This window comes from Orussus abietinus, unplaced genomic scaffold (assembly GCF_000612105.2).
Source record: "Orussus abietinus isolate OABI.00-Male unplaced genomic scaffold, Oabi_2.0 scaffold53, whole genome shotgun sequence".
NCBI classification, from domain to species: Eukaryota; Metazoa; Arthropoda; class Insecta; order Hymenoptera; family Orussidae; genus Orussus; species Orussus abietinus.
In genome coordinates this window covers 532282-552771 of record NW_019394239.1, presented here as the reverse complement: position 1 = coordinate 552771, position 20490 = coordinate 532282, and the positions used below count along the sequence as shown (strand labels likewise).

At 43.5% G+C, this 20490-nt stretch overlaps 1 protein-coding gene across 1 annotated transcript in view; it reads left to right on the top strand.

The window, feature by feature from the left end:
• LOC105694157 (optomotor-blind protein) overlaps positions 1-14562 on the top strand; it is a 136540-nt gene extending 121978 nt beyond the window's left edge. The window contains exons 5-7 of the mRNA XM_012418782.1: positions 1969-2115; positions 3150-3226; positions 11714-14562. Coding sequence (XP_012274205.1) covers positions 1969-2115; positions 3150-3226; positions 11714-12524 — 1035 coding nt within the window. The 3' untranslated portion in view covers positions 12525-14562. The remainder of the gene's footprint in view (positions 1-1968; positions 2116-3149; positions 3227-11713) is intronic.
• Positions 14563-20490: the final 5928 nt, after the last annotated feature.

Genomic DNA, 20490 nt, shown 5'->3' with positions numbered 1-20490 from the left:
CTATCTTTCGATGTTTCTAGAAAATGCCGGTAATTATTCAATATTTCGTTATCCATAGTTTTGTTAGAACTTTAATCAAGACTCTTAAGTTCGATGCCGATTGCAACCTCGACTGAATTTAGCACGATATTCGAATACTCAAATGGTTCGAGAGAGAAGGAATTTTCGACTTCGAGGGATGTCTGTTCGCATTTGCGCGGACATCTTTAATGGCCTAACGGTGGCTGCCAATAGAGAGCCTGTAAATGGCCGTAGCAGGTGCCCATATCCATCGATCGCTTCAGCGTGTTCCGATAGCCGCTGAATAAATTACCGGCAGCGTAATTGTGGTCAGCCCTCCGGTAGTGCCGGAAACAATCTGACGTTGCATCAGGGTTGGAGCGACGTCGAGGGGTGGCGATTCGCGCTTAACAACCCGACGTTGGCGCTTATCAGCCGCGAGGTGACCGTCATACCGAGTTATCGCCTTTATCGAGCTCCGTGGCGAATGCTGCCATAATACCCTGCCCGCCATCTTTTTTCTGCTCTGCAAGAAATTCGCCCTCGAGAAATTCACCTCGGCGCCGCCGGCGGCCATTTTGTTCTTCGTGCAGTTTCTTGCTTGGCCTCCGACCACGAAACCACGGCGACCTTAGGATCGTGTGAACCATGCTAGGGAATGCACCGAGATCTGTAATTCAGCGCAAACTAATGATTCCATTCGCTTTCAAGTGCACTTCCCTTCACTAAATCATACGCTGTTTCATGAGGGAGGTTAATGGGACCTCGAGAAAAGGTATACTTTCCACGTTTCCAGCAGAAAATCGGAAAAATTAACTCACGTCGAGTTAGGCTTATAATTCCATTCGCCTTCAAGCGCGCTTCTTTTCAGAAAATGTTATTTCATGATCACATAAACACCAAGTAGAAGAATTCACGATTTAAGCACGTAAAACTAGTGGAAATAGGGTGGTAGGTGTAGAAATTCAACATTTACCCACCTAAGGTTTTCATCTACGTTAAATATACGGTTATAAGAAACGTTGATTTTACGTGTTATGTCTTCGATGCGTTTATATCCCTAATCGAGAAGAAACGTGTACTTTAACGTAATATATACGTTTAAACGACGTTCATGTTACGCGACTGAAGCGATAGTTTAATAAACGTAGAATAGATGTTATATCAACGTTGAATTCGTCGTGGGAATGGTGGACGTTGGAACGGGTAAAACACGGTTTTTTTACAACACATTTTATACGATTACTGTCAACGGTTTTATAGTATTTATCAACGTGTATTTCTCCATTTTGTGTTTCTTACGAAAGGTGTACTTTCCACATTTCTAGCAGAATATTTGGAAAATTGAGTTACGTCGAGTTAGGATAACGATTGTTATCTATGTGGGGTCGATGTCCCACTCGTAAGGAAGTGATTGTCACGACAATTTATCGTCTTCGCCAAACATGGTGAACTTGGCTGCGATATCTCGCTCCTTATGTTCGCCAGCCGCCATTTTCTTTGCTGTGTCTTTTTTTACGGGGCCCTCGACCGCGAAACCACACAACCTTATGAGCGTGCGAAACCTTCAAGAAGGTTTACAGGAACCTTTCGATCGAGGGTCGCATTTAGTTTCTTTGTGTTTTTTCCTTTGACTCTTTATTAACGTAGTCGATTTTGTGGAGTGGGTAGAGGTTATAGAGATATATAGGACGTATTTACGTAGTCCGTCATCTTGTTTCTGATATGAACTACGATGATCGGTTAGTTTTTATGCTTAAAATGGTAAAGAAGGACCCTAGATGATGAGGAATAATTTTGGGTCTGATATGAAATACGATGATCGGATTATTTTTATACTTAAAAGGGTTAAGGAAGGGTTTTGGAAGATTAGGAGTAATTTTGATGGTAGAACCGCTATCGAACGCGACTTTTCGATGCAAACATAAAACAGTCTGTCCCAATATATGCTCTGCTTCGTGATTTCAGACGATACTCAACTCCATGCACAAATACCAGCCGAGGTTTCATCTCGTGAGGGCGAACGACATCATGAAACTTCCCTACTCCACGTTTCGAAGTTACGTCTTTAAGGAGACCGAGTTCATCGCCGTGACGGCCTACCAAAACGAGAAGGTGAGCTTTATAAAAATTCCAAAAACCAGAATTTCCATTACCGAATCAGGCACAACCTGTATTTGAACTGTACGAGTACAAAAAAACTAAAAGAAACAGAAAAAGAACGGAAATAAAATGTGTTTCAAATAATTTCATTCACTACATGGCGCAACGAAAGCGCACCTTCCAAAACGATAAAGAAAAGATATTACTGCTAAAGAGAGCAACTTTCAGCATTTCGTTTTTTAAATATTGTCACTACGGCTCGAACGATTGTTGCTAGCGGGTAGGTAAATCGTTAATTTATGAGATAGTTAAATTCCGCTAAAATATTTATAATATCGAGAATTTTTGATACTTCCTATAGTTACGTGCAAGTCGTAATGAGTAATGGGGAAAACATTTAGTAGGGTATTCAGGAATTTTTGTCACGGTTATGGTGATATTTTTATACCTGAGCACTTGTAATATTTTTCTTGGCGCATAACGAAATGTTTATGGGAAATTTTTATGGCACTCCGAGTTTGCGTGAGTACGCGGATACGGTATATACGGTTTCGCAGTACCGACTATCGCCGGTAGATCGCGGTGTCCTGTTTTACTTTATGACCGCCCTAATTAATATCTGCTTGTGCCGATAGAGCTCTCGCATTTCGAGGAATAACTGGGTTCTCGGTACGCATTATTTCTGGTAGACACGGCCCGGTTTGTATCGCGCCGCCGATCGTAAAGAGACGCGTCCTTGTCCGATTTTTGAGAACGAGGCGGTCTAAATTTTTCTGCTCCTCCGTCGACCATCTTTCCAAGTAAATCGTCGAGACGGTGGTCCGAAATGTTGGGGAAAAAAGGAAATGATCTTCCGTTATCGTTAAATATTATAATTTTGGTAAATGTTTGTGCCTGACTCAAGTTTGGAAAATTCTCTGCCAAGTCAAGACTTTCTATTTTAGTTGACGTCAAATACGTTTTCCGGAAATCTGTTTCGTTATCGGACTGAAACTTTTTTGGGTTATGTTGACTTTCTTTCATGTTGGATTTTATTTTTTTCTCAGATCACGCAGCTGAAGATCGACAACAACCCCTTCGCCAAGGGCTTCCGGGACACGGGGGCAGGAAAGCGAGAGAAAAAGTGAGTGTCGCTTTCAAAATTTTTCTGGTTATGGTTTTCTTATAAATATTCATATATTTCTCTTGGAGATTTTCCATATCAAAGTACGCACGTAAACGAGACAACAACTTTGGCTCCTTTTGGGGTGTATTTTAGAACGGGACTTGCTATAATAATTCAAGAGGCTTGGCTGTGAACTCAGAGACCTTGTCATTTTGCGAAATCTATTCCCCGAAATATAGGAAAAATATGACATGGAAATTAAAACTTTAATACGGAAGATTTTTAATTTAGAAATTGCAACATAGATTTTTCCACCTCGGGCTTTCAATAATTTGTAAAGAGTTGCATGAATACTGCTCACGCCATGTTTTTTGCATGGGGTTGAAAATGTTCATTTTGGTTGCCATTTTTCCGAATCCCTACACATTTACTGAGAGAGTAAGGTAAACCCAAGAATCGATTTTGATTCAATAGAGATCTCGTCTTTTAACCTCTTATATACATCTGCACGTTACAGTGTACATTCATGACCAATAAATAGACGTATTCACCCAGAATTTCAAATTACAATTAAGTATATCTGCATTAGGAACATGAAACTTCTTTCTTTTAAGCTGTTTCCGGCTTTAAGGTGATGTGAAAGTGGCGTCGAAGAGGTTTTGTTTATAAAACTTTTCTCTCAATTCGGTTTACCGACTAGTTTGACTCTTTACAACATGAATAGGGAGGCTGTAAGGAAGGTCCTGAAACTCATGAAATTTCAATTCTTTTCAAATTTTGTTTACAGGTATTATAAAAATAGTTTATAAAAAATTAATTTTTGCGAGTTTCACCTACCTTAGGATCTCCATATTCACGTTTTAAGGTATGAAACGATTTGAGACCCCCAGTTTGTATAAAAGTTTTATGAACAATTGAGCTTTCGGATGCCGCTTTCACATCCTCTTAAAGGATCGAACGAATTTATATTGACTTTAGATTATACCCAGCGAAAATAAAAATAATTCCGAGTAATTTGAAAACCCTATTCCAGGCATAAGAAATTCTTAACAATTCCGGTATATTTATCTGATAAATATTTCTCGGGTCTAAAATATCAAACGAATTTATGCTAACTTTAGGTGATAATTAATGAAAATAAAAATGGTTCCAAGTACTTTAAAGTCCCTACTCCACGTATAGGAATATGTTAATGACTCCGATATATACATGGGGTTCCACAACGCAGAGTCGGTAGACAAGGTTAAGGCGTGTCCGATAGGTGGTGGTAATTCAATCGGGGAAGATATCTCGGTCTTTTACCCTCTATCAGTGGCATTATTCTAAGCCAAGCGGTGACCCCCGAGCCGGGGGCTGGTTAAAACCGGGGCTCATTTGCACCCCATTCGCCGTCCAAGCGGAGGCATCCATTTGTATTCAATATTGCAAGTTTACGAGCTTATGTCAGCCACCCCTCGGGGTCCATTGTTGCCGCCGCCGATGAAGCCCATTTCAATTTCATTGAGCGCGGGGTGAAAACTCAAGTGGATTTTGATGATGTTAGGTTAGTATGCATAGAGTATGCCCGATCCGCCGTTCTCCGCCATGTTCGCCAATGGGTTTATGTGCAAACCGCCGACATGTGCCCCGCCCGAACATCCGATGCGTAATGTATCGACACACTCGCTTGTTGCAAACAAAAAGGCGCCGAGGCGGATCAATGTACCTCGTCGATTTCGCCTCATCGACTCTTTCGTAATGTGCTCCTCAAATGATCATTTTCATTATATCCAAATTTCGAAGTCCTTTCCACAGTTCGCGGAAAAGCGAACATTTTTTTCCTTTTAAACTGAGCCTAGGTGACGAGCTCCAAATTCAAGATGGCGGCGCATTCTTTGCTTGACCATCTTTAGGTACCACCCTTTTCGATCACAAATCGGCCAGAATATAATTTATTCCGTATAGTGCATAAGCATCTCTACAAAATGTCTAATATTAGTCTTCTACTCTGAGAAAGAAAGTTCGTCGAACCAAAGAAATACTTCTTTGAAAGGTAACTAGTAAATTTTGTTAATTTAAAGAATATATAGAATGACCATTTCGTAACACCTTGAAGACTGTCCTGACGGGTTCAGGAATAAAGGATGCTATTTTTAATAATCTCGAGTGTTTCCGAAGAGAATTCATTCCTGGGACGTCGATGGAAGTAATAATGAGAACGCCTTTCATAATAAGGATAACTTTTAATAATGTTGGTTATATCTTTTTTGCGACAATTCATTCCTGGGATATTGTAGGTGGTACTAATGAGGATGCCACCTATTCGAAAAATATGCCGCGACGTCGTGAACAGGTACCGAGAATAAACTTAATCGAGGGAATATGCAAAGCAAGCCGCGTCGCTGGGCCTAATTAGAATAAGGGTTAGTTTTGGCCCATGGGTTTGGTTAAGGGTGGTCGGGGCGAACGAGGAAGCCGGAAAAAGAGGGGGCGTATTCTGAAAAAGTAAAGGAGCAGGCCAGACGGAGAGTGAACCGGGGGCAAAGGACGAAGGGATGGGGTTGGAACATAGCCAATCATCGGATTAGCATACTGATGCTCAGGGGCGGCGCTATCGTTAACATGGAGGGTGCCACTTGGTGGCTTTGAATTTTATATCGCGCACCACCACGGATCGCAGCCCTCGTAAAAAGCCTATTTTCGGCTCGTCTCTTTGCCGACTTCCGGTTTCTCCGTTCGCTGTCCCAAAATAACCCCGAAAAATCGACACTCACTAAGTCCCTCTGAACTTTTTGATCCTTGCATTTTTTTTTCCTACAAATGAATTTTCATTCATTAGAACGTGGAATTTAGAGGGTCTTATCATTCTTTTCACATGCCAAAATTCAGTAGACCATGAAGTGTAACGTCTCTTCACCGACTTCCGGTTCCTCCGTTCGCTAACCCAAAATGAACCCTACACATCGACACTTACTAAATCCCTCTAAATTTTCTGATATTCGCATTTTGTCTACGAAAATTCATTATAACATGAAGTTTAGAGGGTCTTATCATTTACTTTTCTGTGCGAAAATTCAATAGACCATGAAATGTAACGTTAAATAAAATGAATGATGATAGAATGGAAAAATTCGCAACAGTGGTTTCTTATCCTTGGCTGACGATTAGCGATAGGATTAGGTGCGATCTTAAGGGTCTCGTAATTTTTTTTTCTGGCGGGAAAATTTAGTAGACCATAAAATGAAACATTAGATATCACAAATGACTGATAACGAAGACAACGGAATACTGAAATTCTCAAAAGTGGCTTCTGGTCCCGGGCTGATGGCTGGTGTCGAGGCAGGGTGCGATCTTAGGGGGGCCTGTAATTTAAAATGCAGACGGGAAGCTACCGCGCAGGATTCGCATCCCCTTAAACCCTGACATTACCTAATCCAAGGTTGACTGTGGGGTCGCGGTTTCGCTTTGAACGGTCCGATCTTCTACTTTGTCGAGACTAAACGCACAGACGGAGTCCGTTAGCTCGTTGCGATGGGGACGCTCGAGGGGAAGGCCGTCATCCCTAAGCGGGGGTGTCAGGGGCTTCAACGGTAAAGTTGAAAGGGGTGATTATAATTCCGAGCGACAAGGGCCGATGATACTAATAGTCAGCCGAATCTGTCGTGTCAAAGGAACGTGCGGCTCGCAAAGCTACGTTTTAATTTCCCCGAGATTATGATCCTCGACACCGCTGCGGTGTGTCTCTGTGAAAACGTATCAGGGGTTGGTACCCTGGCGCGAGAATCCCTCCCCTCCCCTTCGTTTGCGCGCACGCGTCCACAAATCCGCTCGGCCACGTTTATTTCAATGGACTACAAAAGCGACGAGGGAAAGAAATCCTTCGTATAACGACGAACGCAAATTCGGGGCATGGTGGCCATTCCTTGATTTCATCCCCGCCCTTTACGAGACTGCTACATTATGTGGCAAATAATCCCCAAAAATGTATATCTAATTCTCTTGCCTTATATGTGACGTGCATAGTAATTTCATAATTTATTACAAATAAAGAATAACGGGGCACGGTTTTCGGAGGTTATGTTCGATGCCGTTTTAGTCTATTGCGCGCACACGCGTCGACAAATCCATTCGGCCACGTTTATTTCAATGGACTACAAAAGCGACGAGGGAAAGAAATCCTTCGTATAACGACGAACGCAAATTCGGGGCATGGTGGCCATTCCTTGATTTCATCCGGCCCTTTAGGAGACTGCTACATTATGTGGCAAATAATCCCCAAAAATGTATATCTAATTCTCTTGCCTTATATGTGACGTGCATAGTAATTTCATAATTTATTACAAATAAAGAATAACGGGGCACGGTTTTCGGAGGTTATGTTCGATGCCGTTTTAGTCTATTGCGCGCACACGCGTCGACAAATCCATTCGGCCACGTTTATTTCAATGGACTACAAAAGCGACGAGGGAAAGAAATCCTTCGTATAACGACGAACGCAAATTCGGGGCATGGTGGCCATTCCTTGATTTCATCCGGCCCTTTAGGAGACTGCTACATTATGTGGCAAATAATCCCCAAAAATTTATATCTAATTCTCTTGCCTTATATGTGACGTGCATAGTAATTTCATAATTTATTACAAATAAAGAATAACGGGGCACGGTTTTCGGAGGTTATGTTCGATGCCGTTTTAGTCTATTGCGCGCACACGCGTCGACAAATCCATTCGGCCACGTTTATTTCAATGGACTACAAAAGCGACGAGGGAAAGAAATCCTTCGTATAACGATGAACACAAATTCGAGGCATGACGACCATTTCTTGATTTCATCTCTGCCCTACACGAGACTGCTTTATTATATGGCAAATATTTCTCAGAAATTTATATCAAATTTTCTTGCCTTACATTTTACGTGCATATTATCATATTAATTTGTTTAATATGGAAGAATTATTTTATACGTTGCATTCACGCGCGGAAGCGGTGTTTGCTTTTGGAAATAAAAAATGGCTTCGGTGAGCGATTGCCTCTTGTAGAAGTTTGACGATGTTTGACGAAGTTTCAAGATCTACGAGGCAAAAATTTCACAGAGATTTGTATTTAAGCCTACTGCCTCACATTACGTGCATATTAAACCTTATCACTCCAAGAATATTAGAGGAGTATAAGAAGTTGGCAGTATTACTGCCGGTTGGAGTGATAAGCGTTAACATAGCTCGTTAAGATATAGAATTATTTTTAACATCGCATTCGCGCGCTCCTCTACTGCAGCGCCAAGCGCTGGCAGTAATAGAAAACAAAAATGGCGTCGTTGAGTAAACTTTATATCTAATCCTACTACCCCCCACGTTACGTGTATATTAATATATTAACTCGTGAAAATATCGAATAATTTTTAACATCTCATTCGCGCGCAAAAACGGTTTCCAACGTGTTATTGCCGCACTGAGCAATGGCAGATTAAGAAAGAAAAATGGCGTCGGCGAGCAACTGCCTCTCGCGGAAGTTTGTCGAAGTTTCGAGACTCGAACACGACTAAAGATGGGATGGACATTTATTTTACTCCGGTGTGGAAAATTCAGAGCGCAATTCTAGTCTCGGATCTGGTATTGGATCGTAAGCTGATATTGATTCAGCGTGTACCTACGATACGTACGCTACAGCGGAGGTACGGACACGAGGGTGTACTATGCGTTGTTATCGAGTATACGTCTACTCGTGGGATACTGATCGCATTACACGGCATTAGGAACCGGTAAGCCTCTCAGTGAGTCCGATGCAGCTCTGGCTGTCGACTTACATGAAGTTTATACCTTGTCCGGCATGCAAGGGAAATGCATCAATTTAACCCCGTTATATTCCACTTCACGAGATGAGCTCTCCCGATGCAGCTTCCGAGAGCACTTAACGACCGACTGATCGGATGTCAGAGGCAACCCTGGACCGGCGAAGTTGCCGGCATCGATCATTCGAGTCTCCATAATAATTAATCAAATACTTGGGGGAAAAGTATAGTGTTCTTAAATAGTTAAAAAGTTGTAAGCACTTGCTTGAACATAAGATTCCATCGTGTCTTCTTCTGCGAGGAAATTCTCCAGCCTCTTAGCGCTCCAAATGCGAGGTACATGCGTCTACGTCGAAAGAATTGAATAGCATGCAGTGGCAATTTAAAACGGGTATTATCGCAATTTAAACCGAGTATAATACGAATTTGATCCAAAAATGACGTTTATGGTTAACCCGTTTCGTCACGAGAAATCTCGCGACCAAAAGAGGTTTTTTTACTGTTGATTTCTTTAAGGTGATTTGAAAGTGGCGGAAAGGAGATTGATAGTTTATGAAACTTTTCTGGATGTACTCAATCGTTCCAAATTTCACCGAGTCGCGCGTGCAAGCGTAATTTGTTCGCGAGGTATCTCGTAAAAAATCTTAAACGGACAGTATTACGTCACGACATATATCATCCTACGTGATGAAAGGGTTAATATCGCTTATTGGTTAGGAATTGCATCCGTCGCGTCCAGTGATGATCATAAATGCCTACCCACCATCCCCTAACAATATTTTGTCTGCAAGGAAGGCATTCATGTCCGCCAGTGTACAACAATCGCGGAAAATCATGAACTTTCCATGGTAAGCGTGGTTTGTTCGCGAGATATCCCATAAAAATCCTTAGCTGATATTGAGTCGCGAGATATCTCATCCTAGCTGACGAAAAGGTTAATATCGTTTATTGGCTCGGAATCCCGGCTATCGTATGCAACAATCGCGCAAAATCATAAATTTTCCATGGTAAGCGTAGTTTGTTTGCGAGATATCCCATAAAAATCCTTAGCTAATATTGAATCGCGAGATATCTCATCCTAGGTGACGAAAAGGTTAATATCGTTTATTGGCTCAAAATCCCGGCTATCGTATACAACAATCGCGGGAAATCATAAATTTTCCATGGTAATCGTGGTTTGTTCGCGAGATATCCCATAAAAATCCTTAGAAAGCTGATATCGAGTCGCGAGATATCTTATCCTAGGTGACGAAAAGGTTAATATCGTTTATTGCCTCGAAATCCCGGTTATCGCATGCAACAATCGCGCAAAATCATGAATTTCCGCGGCAGCGATGATCACCGTGGATGAAAGGGTCGCCCGCAGCGATTGTCGCGGCACTTCGTCTGCAGCGCCGGAGGATATGACTCGCGCGATTTCGAGGTTAGGTGAGTCGCGCGTGCAAGCGGAGTTTACTCGTATGTACCCTTTGATCGGTTAGGTAACCACCTAATGAGCCTTCGTGCGCGTTTACGGAGGTAGCCTAATACGTTAGGCACACCGAGAACTCGCATGTGCGGAGCGCCCAGAGTACATAGAGAGGAGGAGAGACGAAGACGGTCGAGAGAGAAGGAGAGATGCACGCGTGCACTCGCGGAACGTACCCAGCTCGTGGGCGCACGTTTACCTACGTGTTGCATACGCGTTGCATACGTATTGCATACGTGTTTATACGTGTTGGACGTCTTGCATACGTATTGTATACGTGTTTTATACGTGTTGCATGTCTTGCATACGTGTTTCATACGTGTCTTATACACGTGCATCCGCGTTGCATCCGATGTTGGTCCCGGTTGCACGTGTGTCTGTCGAGTGTTGCAAGCGTACATCTGCACGTAACGTGGTCGGGGTTAGGCCGGAGCAGGAGCGACGCCGATGCACTTGTGCATACGAAAGGCGTCGAAGGTGCAATTAAGGTAATTAATTCAATCCCCCGAGCGCTGCGGGCAATGGCTACCGGGTTTTAATAAATCATTAAGCTCATTGCCGACCGGTGAGTTATTGCGCCGCGAGATCGGCCTGTCGGGTACCGGACCCGACGACTTTCGACGTTGTGCTTCCCCGTTCTCGGGTATCGCTTACGAGATCTCGCGGCCGATGTACGTCCGGGATTTATCGTCCGTCGCGGAACGGCCGCATACCCTGTCGCGGACTCCCGAGAAGCGCCTTTGGCTGCTTAAGACGCAGGGAGGCGCAATCGGTCGACTTTAGGCCGCGTATAGAATTGCAACCGCGTCAAGTTATGGTTTTTGTCGTAGGCACTTGCAACCTGGTTGCGCAATGCATAAAAGGTTGAATGTTAATCGTTGAGCGACGCGATTGAGTCAGGTTACCTTCAAACTTGCAACTGCGTCGCGGAACCCAAAATGCCCGTTCTTTAACATTTTCAAGCGGTTGAATTCTGCCAAGATGGAATTTCTAAAAAAATGGCATTACGCCCCACACGAAACTCGTTTCATAATCTAATTCTCCGCGGCAAAAAAGACGGAATTTCGAAAAAAAATGACCCACTACACCCCACACGAAATTTGTTCCATCATCTAAAGCTCCGCAGGAAAAAAGTCGAGATCTCGAAAAATTTGACGCAGGTATTTAAAACATCTCATTCGATAGGGAACCCACTCAAAATCCCCTCATCACCCTGGTCCCCCAGTTATATAGCACCCCCTCGTCCTTGCTAACTCCTTATCATTGTTGCAGAAGGCAGGCGCTGTTGACCGTGTCCGGCGGCGGTTCGCGGTTGACCTCCGGAGCGCCACCATCGCCTAAAAAGAGGCGCTACTCGAACTCCGGGACCGATGCGCTGGACGACGAGGACAAGCTCCTGGACGTGGTGGGCCCAGATACGCCGCACCCCCTACAGCACCAGGATCGGGAACACTCTCGGGAGCGAGACGACAGGACGAGCGAGCGAGGGGAGGGAAGCGAGTCGTCGGGATCCGAGAGCGGCGGCGGAGGCGGCGGCGCAGGGACGGCAGCGTCGGAAGGTCCACGGCCAGACGTGTCGGTAGGCCCCCCGCTGCATCCTCCTCTGCTGCCGTACCTGTACCCTCCGGTGCCAGGGTTGTACCCAGGTCCAGGTCCGCTGATCCCGCCCAGCCCCCTCGGTCTGCACGGAGGGGTGACCCCAGGGATGCTGTTCAACGCGCAGCTGGCGCTGGCGGCGTCGCAGCACCCCGCCCTGTTCGCCCACTACCCTCACCCTCTGGCGAGTCCGTTGCACCAGCTGAAGGGGCACCGGTTCGCACCCTACACGCTGCCGGCGCCCTCTCACGGGTCGGCGTTCGAGACGGTGACCCCCGGGAGTCGAACGCTGAGTCCCCGCTCGCCGCCGCCGCGGCCGCCGACCGGGTCGCCGACGCCTGCCTCCGGGCTCAACTCCGGCCAGGGCGCGGGCGACCTTAAGTCCATCGAGAACATGGTCAACGGCCTCCAGGACAAGCGGAAACGCAGCCCCAGCCTCACCCCCGGGCACCGTGGCGACGCCGAGGCCGGCGGGGGGAGTCCGTGACAGCAGCACCAGAACGACCTCCTCGTCACGAGCACCAACGACGAGCCCGAGGACCTCGCCCGCTGCTCCGACTCCGAGGACCCCGAGGACCTCGACGAGGACGAACCCGGGGAACTGGAGCCAGACTCCACCTCGGACCCCTCGTAGCGAGTCGTGTCGGCCCCCGACCCGGGAGCGAGCCGAACAAAGTGCAATTTTAACTAACCGAGGCCGAGGGCCTCCGTTGCCTCGCCTCCCGGCACTCTTAGCGCCCTCTGTACATATACGTAAGACGAGAGAGAGAGAGAGAGAGAGAAAGAGAGAGATTCGCATCCGCGAATCTGGACCGGCGAGACCTCGACCTCCCATCGGATCCTTGTAAATTTACGCGATCGGGCGGAGCATCTCCTACGTTCTACCTGCGAATATTAGGGACTTATTATATATATAAATATATAAAGATCAGAGGATATTAAATGACGATATTGCAATACGAAAGGCACCTCCACTATTTGCAGACCCCTGTATATATGTACCTTAGGGATATTATGTGTATATATGATATATGCTATGTATATTATATATATACATGTATGGATATGCGTACCCCCCACTTGTATTAATTATTGAATATATTATATTAATTATTAGAGTCGACGGAATCTACCCATCGTGCGGACGCTGCCCGGTTATGTCTCGTATCGTGCGAGAGTACCGAGGACGCATGACGCTCTTCGAGAGCTTCTTCGAGGTCTTCTTCGAGTTCTTTTCGGTTTTCCGTTCGCTTACACCTACATGATCGCTGACGGTTTTCCTGGGACCTTTCTTCTTGAATGTTTTGATCGGCTGCCGCGCCGAATCGAAATCAACTGCGTGTAGAATCGCAACTGATGGCAAATTTTTAATCCTGCACTCGGGTCGAAATTTGTATCCTACTTGGGAATTCTAATTGTTGGTCTTAAGAGGATATCAAAGAGACTTCTGAAGGGTCTATTGTTCGTGGAATTTTTCTGCGAACTGGAGGTACCGAATCTTTTCAAACTTCACATCGTGAATATGGTAATCCTAAGAAAGGTGATGACACTGATGAAAGTTCATTTTCTTAGAAAAAAATTTTTAAATATATGTAAACAAATTAAAAAAATAAATTGAATTTTCATAAGCGGGAGGACCTTTCTTATAATATCCATATTCACGTTTAATACTTGAAGGAGGGCAAAAATTTCGACTCTGGCAACGCCGCCATTTTGGAGAACGCGGTTGATCAGTCGCGTCGCTCTGAAATTTCGATATCGTGGCGCCGAAATTTCTTTATAATTCTGAAATTTCGAGATCGTGGCGCCGAAATTTCTTTATACTGTTGAAATTTCGAGGCTAACCCTTCCAGAATCTCTTCCTCGTTGCGATTTAACCTGTTCTTAAACGAAATTCACCGTTAGGGACGGTTTAATGCGCCGTTACGTCGGACTTTTTCTCAGACCGTCGTGCCATCTTGCGATCGATTTGTGACGATTATCGTCGAACTGGTGGAAATAAAATCGATGCTTCGATTTTATCTCAGGAACGAAGATGTTTGTCACGAACGGTACCGTTTTTTGCGTTTACCAAACGTCTCGGCTGGACGACTCCATTCGAGGGTGCGATTAATTCCTTTTGTCTCGAAGGCAAATAATTACCTACAGAGACAATTACTTTTATTTTACGTCAGTGATTTAAGTTCTAGAAACTCGTGTGATGTCAAGTCCAGCCGTGGTGGTCGGTACGAGTATAGGATTTTTATCGTTTATGGTGTACAGTCGCATCTCGATTGATTAACGGTTCAACAGTGAACTCCCCTAAAATCTGTAAAAGTGGACTCGATGACGTAAGTAATCGCAATGGCGGAATCTCGCAGAGATGCTGAAGGGAAAAAATTAGAATCCGATTTATTGAACCGGTAGAGTATTAACAATGGGACGATTATCTTTTTTCTGGTTAAGAAAATACCAGTTAAGGTGTTATGAAAGTGTCATACACCAGAAGGCAAAATATTTATAAAACTTTTCTCCAAACTGGGTGCATCGAATAATTTGAAACATTAACACGTGATTATGGAGGTGATAATAAATGTCTTGAAATTCGCGAAATCTCATTTTCTGAAAAAATATTTATTTAGCCAGAACAAGAATGAAAAAAAGTTTTATTTCGAAAAATAAAATTTTACGAGTGTTAAGACCTTCATTAGGACCTCCATAATTACGTGTTAAAGTTTCAAATTGATCGGGGCACCCAGTTTGGAGGAAAGTTTGTAAATATTTTTACGTTTTCATGTATATAGAATGACTCTTTCGTAACACCTTAAAGGGATGTGAAAGTGGCATCTAAAAAGTCAATCGTTCATGAAACTTTTACCTGAACTGGGTGTGCCGAATCGTTTCAAACTTTACAACGTGAATGTAGAGGCTGTTAGAAAGGTTCTGACACTCATGAAATTTCATTTTTCATACAAAATGTTTAAAATACCTATAAACAAATTATTAAAAAATTGAAATTTTGTGAGTTTTGAGACCTTCCTTGTAGCCTCCATATTTATATTGTAAAATTTGGACCGATTCAATACGCCCAGTTTGAAGAAAAGTTTTACGAACAAGATATCATTGACACCACTTTCACATCACCTTAAGTGCGACTTCTAACGCTTCGCCACATGCAATGTCCTTTTACACCAGAATAATTAATGAAATTCGGGACAGTTTCGCGACAAATATATTTGCGCGAGATACTCGTTTTCAGGTAACACCAGTTTCACCAGTTAGTGTAAAATTTTGAAAAATTTCCTTATTTTTTGGTCCAGGGATAACTTATGGTGATGTTGTGTAGGCTATGTTTAAATTTCCCAGCAGCGCTCGCGACGGTTCCGCGGGAGCGAAAAGCTTCGAGACGAATCGCCGCCATTTTGTACGCCGAAGAGCTGGAGAAGAGAGGCGGATGAATCCTAAGGCGGTTTTTCTTCCTTCCGAAGAAGGAGGGTACCAACTCCCGGCACTGGAGCGACGGACACAAGAAGCTAATAGTGGATAGGCTAGTCGGAATAGCTGCACATGTACAATTTCCCACGTGAGACGTTGTTATTTATTTTAAAGTTTAAACCCCGACGATCCAGTGAAAACCGAAGCCTACACTCTACGTGCGCCGCGAGCCTCTCTCGCCCGTAAATTTTCCATATTTTCCATTTCTAGAGCGAGAGTGGAGGGAAGAAACCTTTCCATAACCAAACCTTAAGGCGATATGAAAGGGTCATTCTGTATCATCAAAACGTCAAATTACAAAACTTTTCTCCAAACAGGGTGCACTGCATAATTTAAAACTTTAACGCGTGATTATGGAAGTCCACACTCACGAAATTTCATTTTTCGAAAAGAAACTTCTTTCCTTGGTTCATGCTCGAGATATATGCATCGTTTTTGAAAACATGAAATTTCGCGAATTTTAAGACCATTAGAACCTTCATAATCACGTGTTAAAGCTTTTTAATTATTCGGTACTCCCAGTTTTGAGAAAAGTTTGACAAAGATTTGGACTTTTTGATATATGACACTTTCATAATACCTTAAGCGGCGAAATTCCGAGATCGACGTTACTTAGCACTTTCGTCCATCGGATATACGATCGGCTTCGAAAAAATGCGAGTCTGATCAATTTTTATCGGGATCTCGTCGTTTTCGAGACGCCATGAAGTCCAACTTCGATTCGATTCGCAAACTCCCCGTCGAAACGCTTCGATAACCTGGAAATCATTGAACCGTTCGATCACCAACGATAAATCTCCAGGCAGGTCAGTCGCAAGAATAAGGTAGAACCATATCAGTCGTCGAAATTCGAAACTCCCGCGGAGACGCCACGACCGTCGCCATTTTGTTTTCGCCGAAAGACTGGCCTTTTTCTTGGAGTCCTCGTTGGTGTTCGATTTGGCGGGCCCTTGATCGTCGCGTCTTTCGAATCTTGTGATAAAAACTGTGCCATTTTACGCCTCTTTCTCTCTCTCCCCACCTTTCATTGGTGCCACGTGTGGACGCCGTGAAAATAGCCGCGTATACTCGCCGGACGATCAAGGGAACCTTCAGGCGAACGATTGAAGCGAGAGACGTTACTGGCGATGATGAAAAAATCGAGGGGCTATTCACTCGGAAATCAATGAAAACGATTTGCTTCTTTCAGAACCGATTGCCTTTGATTTCATGTGAGTAACAATAATGCGATTCGGTAACAGGTGACGTTCGGCCTTAAAAATATGACAGTGTTTTGGTGATTTCCAAAGATTCCTAGGGACTTTTGCTTGCGATCTCCAGCTGATTTCCACATTAATTCGAGCGTTAAAATCCATGATTTCCTATTTTGCCAGTTGATTTCCACGTAATTTCGAACATTAAGGTGTTATGAAAGGGTCATTCTATGTATCGGAGCGTCAATATATTTATAATACATTTCTCTGAATTGGATGTACCGAATCGTTTCAAACTTTACAATGTGAATATGGAGATCCTAAGGAAGGTCTTGCCACCCGTTAAATTTCATTTTCTATAAAAAATGTCAAAAATAACTGTAAACAAATTTAAAAAAGAGATGAAATTTCATGGGCACCTTCCTTATAGCCGCCATATTTACGTAGCAAAGTTCGAAACGATTCGATACACTCAGTTTGGAGAAAAGTTTTATGAACTATTGACTTCTCGGATGCCACTTTCACATCGCCTTAAAATTCGTGATTTCCTGAATGAATACTCCCTCGACGCGATCCGTAGGCGTCGTACGTTAGGTTTTCTTTTCGACACGAGTATATCCGAGAAGCGTTGTCGCGAGGCGAGGAGAATCGCCTCGAGATGCACAAAGACACGTCTAATTAGTAATGTGGCATTTGTAATGGGCACAGCCCAGGGCCGTATCGTCGAGCAGCGGGGCCCTCGCCTACCTCGTCGCGTCACGCCGGGCCGGGGCTACTCGTTCGGTTTTCCTAGGACTTTTTCCACGTTTCTTTCCTTCGAGGATTTGCTCAACTTGTTTATTGTTTCTCTCGCGAGCACGCGGCCCTGCGCTCGAACCACGGGCCCTCCCGAAAAAGCAATAACGTGGCCCTCCGTGGCCGTATCACCCCCAGAATCATATTCCTATGGCTTGTATTGTATATTGTACACCCTAGCCCCCAGCCCTCCGGAACCCACGTGACTAAGAATTATATATTAATTTAAAAATACACCAACGTCTCTTTCATTTGACCCAAAACATCCCGAAATTCAATGAAGAGCTCTTCAACGTTTTGTTGAACGGAAAGGATAAAGATCATCGACTTAAGTCGATGCAAAAGTGTCTCGTGTATGAAACTCTTCTCCGAACTGAGGGCATCAAATCGTTTCAAATTGTGCAATGTGAATGTGGAGGCTGTAAGGAAAGTCCCGACACCCATAAGATTTCGACTTTCTTAAATTTGTTCATAGAAAATTCTAAAATTTGTTAGAAACAATAAAATTTCGTGGATGTCAAGACCTTCCTTGTAGCCTTCATATTCACATTGTCGAGTTTGACACGATTCGGTACACTCAGGTCAGAGTTCCATGAACAATTGTACCCTCATATGTCACGTTAATATCCTTAACTAAAATACAAGAAAGATATAAAAAATAAAATAAAAGTGAAATAAGTCACTGTATGAAATTTATTTCCGAGAGACTTTAGAAGTTAATGAAATCTTGTAAGTACTTTTGATAATTGTATTCCTGATTAGGGCTCTTGTTCTGCTGCGGAACAGATTGCGAATGGCCGCTTCGATGCTGCGTTCTTTCGAGGTAAGTTATTGCGATTTGATAAAAGTTCCGGCGAGCGGTTGGTAAATAATTTGATGTCGATTTATCGATCGCGGTTCGATATCGCGTAGCAATATTTCCCGATTAATTTGACCCGTGTTATCCTTTCCTTCGGGTCTTCGGCGGTGGAACGTAAAGCATTTCTCTATGAGCTTTGAGGGGTTAAGAGATCTTGAATTATGGCAGATCCGCACTTTCAGATTATGAGTCTGCGGTGCTTAATTGAAAGCAGGTTTTGCTCGGTACGGTTGTACACGTTGGTACGGTAGTACGTATTAATTATTTGATGCTGCTCCATTGCTCATCTACCTCGCTACATTGGATCATGCACATCGTTCGTCGTTACGTTTACGGCAAAACTTAATAACAGGTAATGGCTCCGTGAATCACTCTGCATAATGAAAGCCTGACTTCTTGTAAATTAGATGCGATACGCCATTTCGAATTAGCTCGGAGATATTACTTTCTTCGAGAAACTCGGACAGAAATTGTCACTTTTCTGCCGCGAAAGAAGTACCTCGCCTAACCTTTTACCAACATTTCCTTTTTTAAATCCTGCAAACACTTGCATTGTTTAATGAAGAAAATTGTAAGATGAAATTGGCTACAATATCTTATAGTTCGCTATTTTCAATATCCGCTATGGTACTGATAACAATATTTAGCGATCGATCTACTGCGTCGCGAAACCGTGTCGGCGAACCTAACTTTAAAAGCCAGAAAGCGATTATTACAAATAAGACATTTATACAACACGATCGTTATTCACATTTCAAATATGTGGAAACGATTAAGGCGATGTAAAAGGGTACTTTGCGGCGCCAAAAGTTATTCATTAAGATTTTCTTCTACACGAGTGCACTGAATCGTTAGAATCTTATCACGAAAATAAAAAGGCTCTAAGAAAGCTCCCGGCACCCCTAAAATTTCCTTTTTAAGATAAAACATTTTTTCATTTATTTCGGACTAGAGCCAAGATGTCTACACATATTTGTAAGCGTTTTTGGTCCAACATTTTCAAAATGGCGGCATCGCCGAGGAGGTTGGAAATCGGAGATTGTTTCAGATAATACATCGGTTTAAATTTTTTTGCTAGCGTCGATTAAGTCTCTCGGCGTCTTTCACATCGCCTTAAAGGTGATGATGAAAAAATCGAGGGGCTCCGAATTTCATGGGAACTCACTCGGAAATCAAGGGTAATAAATTCCTTCTTTGAGAACCGATTGATTTCATATGATGAACAAGAATGCGATTCGATAATAAGCGATAGTTGGCCGTAAAATTGTGCCGATGTTTTGGTGATTTCCAAAAATGTTCAGTGATTTCTGCTTAGGATTTCTAGCGTTAAAATCCATGATTTCCTGAGTGATTACCCCTTCGAAAAAAATGATACCTGGGACGAGGGGAATTTTGAGTAATCCTGCGTAATGGAATAAGATCGATAATCCCTGGGAAATGTAAAATCGGTGTTTCCTAGTCGATATTTCACCTCGACTCGTCGCCGTTTACAAGCTCGGGCCCACTTTAAGCAAGTTGTTCTACCGGTGCCTCATTTTTCAATTCCCTCCCTCTAATCACCGGGCGAAGTTAATCGCTCGAATCACGGAAGGCTGGTCTTTTCGTTGTCTCGTGTCACGGCGCGGCTCCTCGCGGAATCGAACCTCGTGCAGACTTTACATTCCGGGCAGCCGTTTAGTCGTAATGATTGTCTGCGCATATTCGCCGATGTTAGTGTCTCAAAACTGTCACAAGACAGTCCGCGTCATGCGAAGGTTGTCGAGTATCGCGTGGATCGCGCACTTTCCGCTTTATACTTGACACATCCACGACGAATGTCGACCTCACCCGGAAGACGATAAACTGACGTCCAATGACTTCCTGACAACGAGTATTTAACAAAAGTTTAATCGCTTCCCCAGTCCAAAACTTACGTCCCCTGTTTAGGGGAATAAACCCTAATTACTCGATTCCTGAAACATTCTACAAACATGGGAAAATCAATTCAAGGAAAATTGATAAAGTTGCCGCTTAATAACCTTATTGAAGAATTCTGAAGATTTTACAAATTAATAAAGTGATTTTCAGGATTCGGAATGAATATTCTTTTGAGTCCAAAAGTTTCGTTTCTGAAATATATTTTAATGAACCGA